The following is a 13,919-nucleotide window of genomic DNA, read 5'->3' as shown; positions in this document are numbered from 1 at the left end:
GACCAGTGGGGTACCGCAAGGTTCGGTGCTGGGACCCCAGCTATTTACGATATACATTAATGACTTAGACGAAGGGATTAAAAGTACCATTAGCAAATTTGCAGATGATACTAAGTTGGGGGGTAGTGTGAATTGTGAGGAAGATGCAATAAGGCTGCAGGGTGACTTGGACAGGTTGTGTGAGTGGGCGGATACATGGCAGATGCAGTTTAATGTAGATAAGTGTGAGGTTATTCACTTTGGAAGCAAGAATAGAAAGGCAGATTATTATCTGAATGGTGTCAAGTTAGGAGGAGGGGGAGTTCAATGAGATCTGGGTGTCCTAGTGCATCAGTCAATGAAAGGAAGCATGCAGGTACAGCAGGCAGTGAAGAAAGCCAATGGAATGTTGGCCTTCGTAACAAGAGGAGTTGAGTATAGGAGCAAAGAGGTCCTTCTACAGTTGTACCGGGCCCTGGTGAGACCGCACCTGGAGTACTGTGTGCAGTTTTGGTCTCCAAATTTGAGGAAGGATATTCTTGCTATGGAGGGCGTGCAGCGTAGGTTCACTAGGTTAATTCCCGGAATGGCGGGACTGTCGTATGTTGAAAGGCTGGAGCGATTGGGCTTGTATACACTGGAATTTAGAAGGATGAGGGGGGATCTTATTGAAACATATAAGATAATTAGGGGATTGGACACATTAGAGGCAGATAACATGTTCCCAATGTTGGGGGAGTCCAGAACAAGGGGCCACAGTTTAAGAATAAGGGGTATGCCATTTAGAACGGAGATGAGGAAGAACTTTTTCAGTCAGAGGGTGGTGAAGGTGTGGAATTCTCTGCCTCAGAAGGCAGTGGAGGCCAGTTCGTTGGATGCTTTCAAGAGAGAGCTGGATAGAGCTCTTAAGGATAGCGGAGTTAGGGGGTATGGGGAGAAGGCAGGAACGGGGTACTGATTGAGAGTGATCAGCCATGATCGCATTGAATGGCGGTGCTGGCTCGAAGGGCTGAATGGCCTACTCCTGCACCTATTGTCTATTGTCTATTGTCTATCTCCTGTGGCTCCACTCAGAGTTGACCGCTTTAATTCCTGAGGGGTCCCACTCTCTCTCTCTAGTTAACCTTTCCCTCATATGTATTTATAAAATCTCTTGGGATTGCCCTTATTGCTATCTGCCAGAGCTATCTCCTCTCCTGACTCTTTGGCTCATTCATCCCTCCTCACCCAATCCGCCCCCTTCCCAGGGACTTGCCCCTGTAACACCTTTCCCTACACCGTCTCTCTCAAATCCATCCTGAGATCCCAACAGCTCATCCATGTGAGGCAGAGGTTCACATGCACCTCGTCAAACTTAATCAACTGCCTTCAGTGCTTCCGAAGTAGCCTCCTATACATCGGTGAGACCAAGCATAGACTAGGTGACTGTTTCATTGAACATTTGTGATCTGTCTGCCAATGGCTACTGGAGCCCCCGGTTACTAAAGATTTTAACTTCCTATCTCATTCCCTTATCGATCTTACTGTCCTGTGCCTCCTCCATTGCCAAAATGAGGCCAAACGCAAATTGGAGGAACAGCACCTCATATTCCGTTTAGGTCACTGACAACCCAATGGCATGGTCACTGAATTCTCCAATTTCACATAATACCCCTCCATTCAATTATATTGTAAATGTTAAATTACCCCTAGCATGTAGGGAGTGGATGAGAAAGTGGGATTACATAGAAATAATGTGAAGGGGTGATCAATGGTCAGCGTGGACTCAGTAGGCCAAAGGGCCTGTTGCCATGCTGTGTTTCTAAATAAACTAAACATATCACCCGTGGGAAGGAACTGCAGATGCTGGTTTACACCGAAGATAGACACAAAATGCTGGAGTCAGGCTGCCTGTCCCGCTGAGTTAAACATATCACCTTTCTAGCTGGTGCCCAGAAACAGCCTAATTGGCCCTTTGCTACCTCAGAGTTCTGTGCTTTTTCTGTGTGCTCTGCTTTTACCGGTCCAATTTATCATTCTAGGGGAGACTGCACAGACGCCTTGAAGAACAGAATGAAAGAAATGGATGCAGAGTATAAACAGCTGCAGGCAGAACTCAAAATGAAAGATGACCATCTAAGGAAAGTAGAGCAGGAAGTGCAGGTAAATATCTCACATCAATACTTTTCATGGATTAGAATAAAAGTTAATTAACAGGGTTAATTGACAGTGTCACCATTATTTTAGTCCAGGGGTTTTATGGCTAGTATCCCAGATGTGTGAAATTTTAGTAACATACTGAAAGCAAGAGTGCAGATTGAACAGCTCTCATCTTCATTCATCCCAAAGGAGCCAGTGTTGCACCGACGGCTAAATCCTCAAAATAACTGGTCTGCAGCAAGTGATCTTGGATGCATGTAAAGCTAGTTGGCTCGTGTAAATCTGGTGCCTCAAAACCACACGCCCAAGCCTGTGATTTGCAGGCAAATAAAAGACTAGGTTTGAATGTCAAAGCTGTTTTGCTCGGCAAATAAAATAAGCCCTGCAAAAGATCCATATCCTACTGACAGATGAAATGCACTATCGCATGAGTATCTGATCTAATGGAGGAGAATCAAAGATGGCACAACTACTGCTGGAGATCACCAGAGAACACAACTTTTGCCCTTGTAGGCGTTTCTGGAAGAAATATTTTCCTCTTTATGGGGAATAGTTATGCCTACCTTGTTGGATAGCCTACCACTCTCAATTAGCCTTTAATTCCAAGGAAGATTGAATGGACATTGCCTTATTCCCATCATTTGTCAAGCTCTTGTATAGGCATTAATTATTTGCATGGGTGGATGCTGGGTGACATTGTCAAGTCAAGAGTGTTTCATTGTCATATGCACCTGGAATGAAACAATGATATTTTTACTTGCAGCAGCACAACAGGTACGTAAACACTTTTTCTTTAACCGCACTCTACAACCACTACTTCAGTTCAAGGAGGCACTGTGGTGTTTTGGCTGGGTGCAACAGAATTGGTTGTGTGCTTGTGATGAGCGGGTGTGCGTGTGGGAGGGGGATCGAGATTGGTAAACTGGCAGCTTGGTGAATGTTGTGGGAAGGAACTGCAGATGCTGGTTTAAGCCGCAGATAGAACAAGGGTCTCGACCCAAAACGTCACCCATTCCTTCTCTCCAGAGATGCTGTCTGTCCCACTGAGTTACTCCAGCATTTTGTGTCTATCTTCAGCTTGGTGAATGTTGATGGCTTCGGCTTCTGCTCGAGCTGTTGGCTCGGTTCGATCACTGATGGTGCGTGCGGTGGCTGGCAAGGTCGGGTGTCATAGCATTGGCAGACCACTGGGTGGAGCCGAGATTGGTTGGCTGGTTGGATTGCCATCGTATGAATCGTATTGGGTGAACACTGGCAGCAATATGGCTGAGAACTGCTCTGTGTTGGCCGAACACCGGGTGTCAGTGTTGAGGCAGGTTAGCTGAGTGCAACAGTACTGGGTGAGCACTGTGGAAAAAAAGAACTGCAGATGCTGGTTAATACACAAAAGGACACAAAGTGCTGGATAACTCAACAGGTCAGGCAGCAGCTCTAAAGAACATGGATAGGTGACGTTTCAGGTCAAGACTTTTATCAGATTGCGGGAAGGAGAAGAAAGATGGAAATGGGCAGAGGCACGACAAAGCATGGCAGGTAATAGATTGACACAGGAGAGGGGGATTTTTTTGACAGGCAGATAGTTTAAAAAAGGGCTATCGATAAGGACAATAGGTGTGAGACAGGTTTGAAGAGTTGCAGAATGTGAAGCCAAGGGGAGGAAAGTAGTGGAGGGTGAAGGGGTGGTGAGGATAAATGGGTGGGAGTCCAGGTGGGGCCCAGGGGAGGCATGGAGGGGAGAGGTTTAGTTGGAGGTTACCTAAAAGGTGAACACTGGGTATCAGTGGTGTGGTTGGCTGCCTGGGTGCAACAGTATAGGGTGAAGAGGGGGTCAGACAGCATCTCTGAAGAAAATGGATAGATGACATTTCGGGTCGGGACCCTTCAGACATGGTCCTGATGCCAAAAGTCACCTGTGCATTTCCTCCAGTGATGTTGCTTGACCCACTGAGTTTCTCCAGCATTTTGTGTCTATCTTTGGTATAAACCAGCATCTGCAGTTCCTTTTTATTAAGTACTAGACTAAGTTGGGCCCAAACCTCTCCTGCATTGGTGCAGCACCCTCTCCTCCCCCCCTCCCCTTCCCCTCACCTCCCCCTCCCCTACTCCCTCCCTCCCTCCCTCCCTCCTCCCCTCCTCCCTCCCTCTCCCTCCGTAGGAGATAGATTTAAACTTTAAAATGTGAATAACTTTAAAAATATAACCGATTTCAATTAAACCTTCCATTAGCACCAAAGGGACGACGGTGAGTAAGGTGGGCTTAAAATTGTCACGCTACCGTGTACCGTTTTGGCTGTAGTTCAGGAACAAACAAACAAACAAACAAACGGGAGTTTTAGTATATAGATTGGGTGAACACTGGGTGTCAGTGTTGGGGCCGGTTAGCTGTGTGCAATTTTAGGTGACCACTGGGTGTCAGTGTGGCTGGGTCTGAGGGTGCTTACATGCCAATAGCAACACAAAGACCAGACTCTGCAAATGAAAAATACTGGAGATATGAATGAAAGTAAATATGAGATTGGATGGGTGAGCAGAGTGTGACACCAGAGTGTGTGGGAATGGAAATGAATCCTAAACTTGGGAAACTCAATACGCTTTTCATTAAAATATCATTTGAACTGTCTGGGTTTATACCCTGGTTCTTGGCAAAAAGGATGTATTTTTCTCCTCTCCAGTTTCATGGTTTAAGATGTTAACACTTCTCTGTAAACTTTTGATTTAGATAGTCTGCTGAATAAACACTGCAAAGTCACTTTGTTGAAGACTCTGTTAAATTAACACTATTAAAGACACTGTCTTTGGTAAACTGCCACGAATGAGGTTGTTCTGCTGATACATGTTCACCATGTGGTTACATTACATAACTTTTTTATTGAAAAGCAGTTATGGCAATTTGAAATTTTATAAAATTCAAATGAAATCAGTGGATTCAGGAGGATGAAAATTGGCCATGATAATTATTTTCTAATTCATAAATTAAAACAAAATTATCAACTGCTGCTTCAAGAAGATGTCTAAATTTTCAGTTCTGACAGTATAATAGTCATTTGTGAAGCCTCCCATTTTGAATTACTTAGGAACATCTATTTTCTGATCTTAAGCATCAGGAGTGAATGGAATGGAATGGAATACTTTATTGTCACATGTGACAAGTCACAGTGAAATTCTTTGCGTGCATTCCCACAGTATGCAAATAGTTGCCACCTAAACGGTGCTGACAAAGTTACAAAGTACCCCTGCCGGCTTCTCCTTTGGTCTCCCCCCCCCCCCCCCCCCCCCCACTGCGGTCATCCCACAGCCGGGTCCTCCATTGATCTTCCCCCTCTCCCCCTCATGGTGGTTCCCCTGCACCCTCATCGACCACCGACCTGTTGGTTGCAGTTCAAGAGCTGGTTGGCACTTCCAGTGCAGATCAATCAACACCTTTAGAAATGCAGAGTGGGTGCAGCTATGTTGTTGCAGGTGAGGATATCAAGTTGGTTCCTTCCAAAATATTATCTTCTGAATAATTAACATTACTGTGAAATAGCAAATGCACCCAAGATTGCACTATTAATCAGATTAATTATTATGGTAACTATTGTTTATTGGTTTCTTCATTAATGTTATTTCGACAGGAGCAGATATTAACATGAAAAGAAGTGAAATAAAAACATCAATTAACATCAATAAGAATTCAAGGACATACCCCTCAAACCTTTTCTATCATTGAAAAGGAATGATACTGTAACGTCTCTCTTATATGGCCAATCCCAAAGTTCCTGATTTTTTGTGTATCCATAAATCTATAGATCTCAGCCATTTTGGATGGAAATTTGCACCCATCTAGATCAATAATTTTCCCCATAGCTTAGTCCCAAGTGGTCAATCCTTTCAGTTACTTAGTTCTGGTTATGATAGTAATTTTGAAATATTATCTGAAGATGTTATGTTTATTACTTCACTGCAGGAACTTTGTAAATATAAAGAAAATGAACAGGACACAGAAATGCTGATGGCAGCACTTTCAGCCATGCAGGATAAAACTCAGCACTTGGAAACCAATCTCAGTGCAGAGACCAGGATAAAACTGGACCTTTTCTCTGCCCTTGGGGATGCGAGGAGACAACTTGAGATTGCACAAGGTAAACAGTGTTTCCAATTGTAAAGTCATTGGTAATGTTTGTAGATCTGAAGAAAGGAATTTCTGAGGCCTTTTTGATGCGTAACTGGGGCAGTTTGATGTGGCATAGAGATTAGGGAGAGAAATTTCCACCATTTCTCCTGTGGTTTGTGATCTAACTGTAAAGTCTGCTGCCCTTATTAAGGAGCCAAAATGCTGTCTGGTCAGGTTCTCTGTTTTAGCACTTGTAAAATACGTGACTCAAATTTGAGTAAGAATGACCCTTAAAAGTCAGCTGGGGACACATCCTTGCTGTGGAGGCCAAGACTTTCTCAAATGAAACCATCATCAAGGGAGAAGACGATGGTTAAAATGGGATAAAAGAGAGATAGGTAGCATTTAAGGATGATAGACTGTATAAAATATTACCCCAACTGTGTATTTACCCACCCACTCCCCTCCCACTCATGAAACACATAGGCAAAGCAGGTCAGTCACATGTTGTCGACCTCCCCGTGGTGAGCCCTGTCAGGCGAACGACACCAAACAGAGACAGCAGAAGCAGAAGCAGCTTCACAACTTCTGCTGGCTCAAACGCAAGAAGAAGAAGCACTTTCCAGATGAAGTGGGTTTGAGAGCAGTGCAGATTACTGAACAGGCTATCTCTGACTGCAGGTAACTGGCAGCTAATTTGTTGCCCATGGTGCACCATCCTGGTCTAGAGGTGACCTTATCATCCAGCTTTGTTGCACAGGATTATTTCAAGCAGGCAGCTGTTCAAGGGCCATGGTTATTAGGTGAATTACGCACTTTGTCAGACGGTCATAGAGTCAGGCAATCCTGATATCACAGTAAAGCAGCAGTGGGATGGGAGCATCCTGTTTCAACGAGAGGCGGGGGTCACTGACTATACCAAGGTATGAATAAAAATGCCTAATGACTCTGAGCTCTTTCAGTTACCTCAACAGGATGAGCTTCTGTTCCCTTCATGTACAGAGTGCAACAAATTGCAACATTTCTCACGTGATATGCAAGAGATACTGACAGCTGGTTCAATAGATTCAACGTGACCCTCCTCAGGAAAGAAATTCAAGACAGCGGGTGCCAGAACCTGCCCACTGCTCCCAAGGGCAATGTCTTTTTAGAGATACTGCGTAGAAACGTGCTCTTCAGCCCACAGATCCAAGCCAGCCACTGATCATCCGTTCACACTAGTTCAAGAGCTAGAGTGCGGTCATGACCCAACTGCCTCATTTGGAGGCCTTTGAACTATCTTTAATCGGACTTTAATGTTATATCTGGCATTGAATGTTGTACCCTTTGGAATATAAATGTGGGACTTGCTTTGTTGTCCCCCCCACTCCCCATGTCTTCTTTAATGAGAGATCGTTATGTGGCTTTGTGACATAACCCTTTTCAAACTTAGAGCTCGTGGAATGTGGAAATTGAAATAAATGCCTACATTTCAACAATTAAGCTGCATATCAATCGCAAAACATTTAGTCTATTTGGAAGTTTTATATAAAGACAGAGAAATGTAAACAATGGTCTTGATTTGCTCTCTTATCTCTTTCCCCTGTTGTAAAGCAATAAACATTTAAAAATACAAGGGAATCAGAGGATTTGTAACCTGCTGTATATTTAACATCAGTTATTATGTGATAATTTGTTTTTTTAGGACACATAATCCAACAAGATCAGGAAATTAAAGAGCTCAAACAGAAGGTGGCTGAAGTTATGGCAGTCATGCCAGGCATCACCTACAGTGTTGCGAGCACACTCAGTCCTGCAACTTCACACTATTCCTCGAAGTTTGTGGAAACTGGGAATTGTGTACTTGATCCTAACATTTTAATGTACCAGCCTCTGAAGAAATAAATGCACTATCCTCCTTAACTAACCTTCAATTGTGATTTTCATCCACCTATGACCTACATTGGAGGAGGAGGTGATCTTGTTTTTCTTAGTATTCAGAAGTATTTATTTTTTTCTTTTTACTGCATTTTGAGGTCTTTGGGTACCATTAAGTGGAATTAAGGTGCTTTTTATTATGTAATTGACTAGATTCTCAAAAGAACTTGTGTATTTGGAAGCATTTAGTCATCACAATGTGCTTCAATCTATCCAAAACATTATAAATTCTACCCGGAGACCTCGGTAAAGCACCTTACTGTATAAGAGGTATTGATACAATATCTGAACAACATCAATGTGGTATGACTTATTTTTAGTGTTTGAAGCAACAGTTAAAATAAACAATGGGTGAAACAATAAGTCAACATTAACAAGCAAATCAAGAAAAGCACAGGGGTTACTGTTGCAAAACAATGTTGTGGAAATATTACAATTAAACTAAAGCAAGAACATGTTTCTAGTAGAGCAGGTCCATTATTTACATTCTTGCAGATGTTATTCTTAGGTTCATCTAAAGCAGTATAATTATAGTTCTTCTTTCTTAAATTGTTAATAGACATTATGAAATAATGCAGTCAAGAAAAAAAATGTTTTCCAAATTCCTTTTAGCCGTTGCACTGTTAAATCCTTATTCTAGAAATGCTCAATCTGCCACAATTGAGAATCCTTTGATTAACATTCCTTTATCCTCTGTAATATAATATTATGACTTTGTCCAATGGGAAATCTTTGTGTTTAGCTAGCTCCCCAAGATCAATTTAATGTTTAACTTTATCTAATTATCGCCAGGCTCATTCCAAACTAACATTTCACATCATATTTGTCACTTCCATCTTATGCTGTAGTTCCTTCTAAATAACTGATGGTGGGTCTCGGGAGGTTACTAGGAAACTGTAACAAACAGTAAATGTTGTTAAAAGGTGATGAGAATATTTCTTGATATTGATAATTTTTATTTTTGATCTTAACTTGCTGCATGATCTGGATAATCAGGGCAATGCAAGGAAGAGGCCTTTGAAGTGCGATAGTTATCAAGCTTGATGTTGATAGTAGTATCAGTTCTTTCGAGTTGTACCTTTGCACAGCATCATGGTTTTATTGCATAGCAAAATACATATTTTCCATATATTGGCATTTTTGATTCATACCCTTACTGGTATATTCCATACCCTTAGTGAAGGCATATACACCAGTTGGTTAAATTTAAAGAGAATTATATTCTACCAATTAAATCTCCAGTAGGAAAATACTGTGTCAGAAAACGATTACATGGTTATTGATATTTTGCAGTTGATGTTTTGTATATCTAAGTACTGTTGCTTAAAGGCACTGAGAGCGGTCATATGCACAAAATTCCTTTGCATGATTCATGACCTAAAGTGTTCTGCTTGAGAATCGAGGTAACGGGAACCACGGGCCTAAGGCAGCATAGTCTTGTAATGATGGCACCCAGTTTTTTTTAAAAAGTCACTTAATGGAGATATGACATAAAATGACTAACATTTTATCAGGATAGCAAATGGAGGAGTACCTTAATACAATTGAGGGATTAATGGAAGAATCCAATAAGATATTGATTTGTTTTAAGAATGGTGAGGAAGGCCTTCAGTTCTGGTGCACAGTTTTACTTTGTTTTTCATCAGCTTAGCATGAGGGAGCAGGCTATTTTAAATTTTACAGATCCTTAGTCAGTTGGGACATTATTTCTGAATTTTAGATCAAGGATCTGTGTATAAATCCTGAAGATTTACTCAAGTGGCTTATCAGATGGTCTTTCTAAATTAAATTTAAATTTATTTATAATAACTACACCTATGAAATATTTTCTGGCAGCAACAATGCAAATTCTGTAATCAGTTGGGTAAATTGTATTGAAACAAAATTACATTGTATCTAAAATAGCCAGAAACAGATGACTTCCTGCAGTATTAAGGCAATGGAATGGTCCAGTGCAAAATAATAATTGCATCACTAGATTCTTGGTTTCTTTACGTACTACTGCAAGTTTTGAATTAACTCGTTTTCAGATTCATTGTCAAATAATATTTATGATGATATTTAAAATATGTTTGATGTACATAAACATATTTTTTTTTCCTGTTTCATCTAAGAGCTAATACTTTTCCACCAGGTTCTCGATTTTTACCCATCTCATCAATATTTTTGTTTGGATTGATCCAACATCCATAAAACATTATTTACTTTTGTTCTGTGATTGAGAAACTCATGTCTTCATTTTTCAGTGGTATTTTAATTTGCTCCAGCATTTTCCCCACATCTAAACTATCCACGGTGACATCAGCATGAATACAACAAGTACAACATAATTTATCTGAAATGGGATTTCCAACCACATTGGCTGGAAAAAATGCCAGTTCTTATTTGCTGACTGGTTTAACTAAATCTGCTTCTTTTGAAATTGTAAAGTTTAAAGGGCCAACACATAAACTGATTTCTTTGACCTCGCAACCTCATGTTTGCCTTGACAGCTTGTCCACGGAATTCGAGCCCGCAGGCACTTTCAGCTACCTGATCACAGGAAAATTCTGGCTCCAAATGATAACCTCTGTTCCACGCTGACATTCGCCAAATTCCAGGCACAAGGAGAGATGATTTTTTTCCCTCTCTATTCCACAGGAGCAACAGAGCAGGCATAGGAATAGGACCTTGTGCATGTATTCCCAAGGTGCAGGCATTCATAAATTTCACTCATCTTCTCATGGCGACTTCCTTATCAATCTCCTGCTCAGAATGCATGTGTACAACCCTGTAAATTTTGATGGTTTCGAAAATTTGGATACTGTTTTTCATTAGTCTGCCCATGACCCCTGATTCTTTAAGGCATTTTTGCAACCCCTACCACCATCCATTCATTAATTGACAACTCTCCATGCAGTCAGAAGAGTGCTGCTGGGATTAAGTCTGTCCCTTTATATGTCACTGCAAAGATTTTGAGTATGGTGCCACCTGCTGAGAACTCCAAGAACTTACAACACATCAATTTGAACTGTACTGAAATGGCATTCAGTATGGCATTACTGAGTGAATTCCAGTAACACCTGCAAAACCATCTGCAAACTTAGTATCATCTGCAAACTTACTAATTTTGCCATTTGTGTTCTCATCCAAATCATTGAATTAGATGACAAACAGTAAAAGGCCCAGCACCGAACCCTGAGGCACACCACTAGTCACAGGCCTCCAGTCTGAGAAGCAACCTTCCATCATCACCTTTTGTTTCCTTCCATGAAGCCGATTTTTTATTCATTTAGCCATCTCTCCTTGTATCCCCTGCAATCTAACCTTCCAGAGCAGCCTACCATGCGGAACCTTGTCGAATGCTTGACTGAAGTCCACATATACATCTACAGCTCTGCCCTCATCCACCTTCTTGATTATATCTTTACAAAACTCAATCAGTTTTATGAAACACGACCTCCAACGTACAAAACTATGCTGACTATCCCTAATCAGCCCTTGTCCGTCTAAATGCCTGTATATCTTATCCCTCAGAATACCCTCTGGTAACTTTCCAACTGCAGATGTTAAGCTCACTGACCTATAGTTCCCAGCATTTTCCCTGCAGCCCCTCTTGAATAAAGACACAACATTTGCCACCCTCCAGTCTTCCGGCACTTCTCCTGTATTTAAAGGTGACTCGTAAATTTCAACCAGGGCTCCCGCAATTTCCTCTCTGGTTTCCCACAATGTCCACCAATTGTAGCATTAAGTTAAATTAAAAACTACTTTGCATTGAAATTACGACTGCAGTGTTACATTTTAGTTTTCCAGACTGAGGAGAATGGGGTGTATGTGCAAGCAAAACTTGGCGCTGAATATAGAAGTTTCAAGAACTCAAAAGCCAATTCAAATAGTTTCCACTCACTATCTGATGTGGGGATTGATTTTATAAAATAAGTGGGGAAAATCTGCAGAAACAGACAAACCAGGATCTGGATAGTTGGACTCGGCTCAGTGAAAGCAACTAGTACTAAATTGGATGGGTTCACTAGATCGATTTGGAAAGTCTCTGTGGTTAGGCAGGATAGTAAAAGCTCAGTTGTTATACGCTGTGTAAGCTAACAGTACTGGAGTTCTTCGTGAAATTAAGATGTCACTTTATTAACTTCCAATAGACACACAGTAAACTGATACAATATTATTGTTACATGATGTCATGAGATTCTTGGAACACCGAACCAAATCTGGCTGTATTTATTTTTGACTCTACTTGAAAACGCTAATATTCAAAATTGTAATCAAGTAAATAGAGGAGAAATATAGGCGCTAAAACTCCATGTGGTACACCAACAGAGAGTACTGAATTCATTAGCTTCACATCACAATTTTAATGTTAATTGGTTATTTACCAAAAAAAATAGATAAATACATTAAAAAATGTATTTACCTTTTTTTTTGTTGTAAATAACCAATTAACATTAAAATTGTGATGTGAAGCTAATTAAAAAATGTATGTACCAAAATACCAGAAAAAGGAAATTCATTGCAATGCATATTAAGTGGTGGCACATTATGCCTCAGAATACAATTTCATGCTCATAATTATCCATGTGCAGCTTTCCTTTCCTGAAACAAAACATGCTGTTGGAGTTGTGACATAACATAGATTAAATCACATACTGACTGAAGCTGCAGTTTGGTTTTGCAAACTCAAAAGATTTGGTGCTATTAGCTCATGAAATTAGCTCATGAAAAGTTGCAATTTTCCACAAAGCGTTTCCTAATTAAAAAAAGTTGCCCCTTGATAAGCAGAGAACATTTTGTGTTTAATGCTATTTTTAAATGTTTAGTATTATTATTATTATGAATCAAACAGAGTGAAATTGTGTGTCCACGTGAAACAAAATTAATATTTGTCACTGGTGGATGAGGTGGTCCAATAAAATCACATGGCTTACACAGAATATGTGATTTACACTTTACTGATTCAGATTTTATTGAAGTTGCAAGTCAGTGCTACAATGAAAAAGAAAAATGTGGAAGGAATGTGATCTTTGGAGTTGGATGGAAGGCAGCTAAAATATTAGGACTAAAGACAGCTGGGATACTCGGATTCAGATCAGAAAAAGTATGATCAGACTGGGTCGGAGCAACTGGGGTTAATGGAGGAACATTTGGATGGGAATAGATCAGTAGAATTGGAGGGTAATTATCTTGATTGAATTTAGAGTATTTTGAAAGGAGTGAGGCCTTCAGAACTGCAACTTGTTTCCTTGGCCGATCCAAGTTTGCAAAAGAGATTGCAAATAGGTGTAAGGCCTTCTTTATCTGATACAACAAAGTCTTTTTTCCAGTTATGACTCGAAAAATTTCCCTTCAATTTTTTACCAATGTAATCGAGAACTCATTATGTTGGAAAATTGGAGGTTCATTTTGTGTTTGAAATCATGAGATTTTAGGCCATTCTGTTGGGAATTTTTATTAAAACTTTGATAAAGCTGAAAAGTACAAGTGGAAATAGTATTTTTATTGCATGAATTAAAATACCACCTAAAATTCACTTTATGTTAAGTTAATGAAATAAACAATATCTTATTCTGACATGTACATTTTGAAGTATATATCAGATGTAAACAAATTGTTTTTCTAAAATAATGCATTTGTGATTTAAATTGATTAAACCAGATCAACAATAGTTAAACCATTTTGTTCCCAAACTGGAACAAAAAAAACTCCAGATGTGGAAATATTCTCTGTATCTGTACAGATTTTTATGTTTCTATTTTATTTTAGTGATTGTTTCAATATTCATATGAAAAAAAAAATC

General features: G+C 40.3%; 1 protein-coding gene across 3 annotated transcripts in view; it reads left to right on the top strand.

Annotated features, from left to right (window-relative positions):
- Positions 1 to 12,461, top strand: part of LOC144593617 (macoilin-like) — an 82,593-nt gene extending 70,132 nt beyond the window's left edge. For all 3 annotated transcript variants that reach the window (XM_078399470.1, XM_078399471.1, XM_078399469.1), the window contains exons 10-12: positions 2,001 to 2,121; positions 6,065 to 6,239; positions 7,896 to 12,461. In XM_078399470.1, coding sequence (XP_078255596.1) covers positions 2,001 to 2,121; positions 6,065 to 6,239; positions 7,896 to 8,095 — 496 coding nt within the window. In that variant the 3' untranslated portion in view covers positions 8,096 to 12,461. The remainder of the gene's footprint in view (positions 1 to 2,000; positions 2,122 to 6,064; positions 6,240 to 7,895) is intronic.
- Positions 12,462 to 13,919: the final 1,458 nt, after the last annotated feature.

This window comes from Rhinoraja longicauda, chromosome 5, assembly GCF_053455715.1.
Source record: "Rhinoraja longicauda isolate Sanriku21f chromosome 5, sRhiLon1.1, whole genome shotgun sequence".
In the NCBI taxonomy this organism is placed as follows: Eukaryota; Metazoa; Chordata; class Chondrichthyes; order Rajiformes; family Arhynchobatidae; genus Rhinoraja; species Rhinoraja longicauda.
Note: the sequence above shows the minus strand (reverse complement) of the source record. Positions and strands in the feature narration are given on the sequence as shown.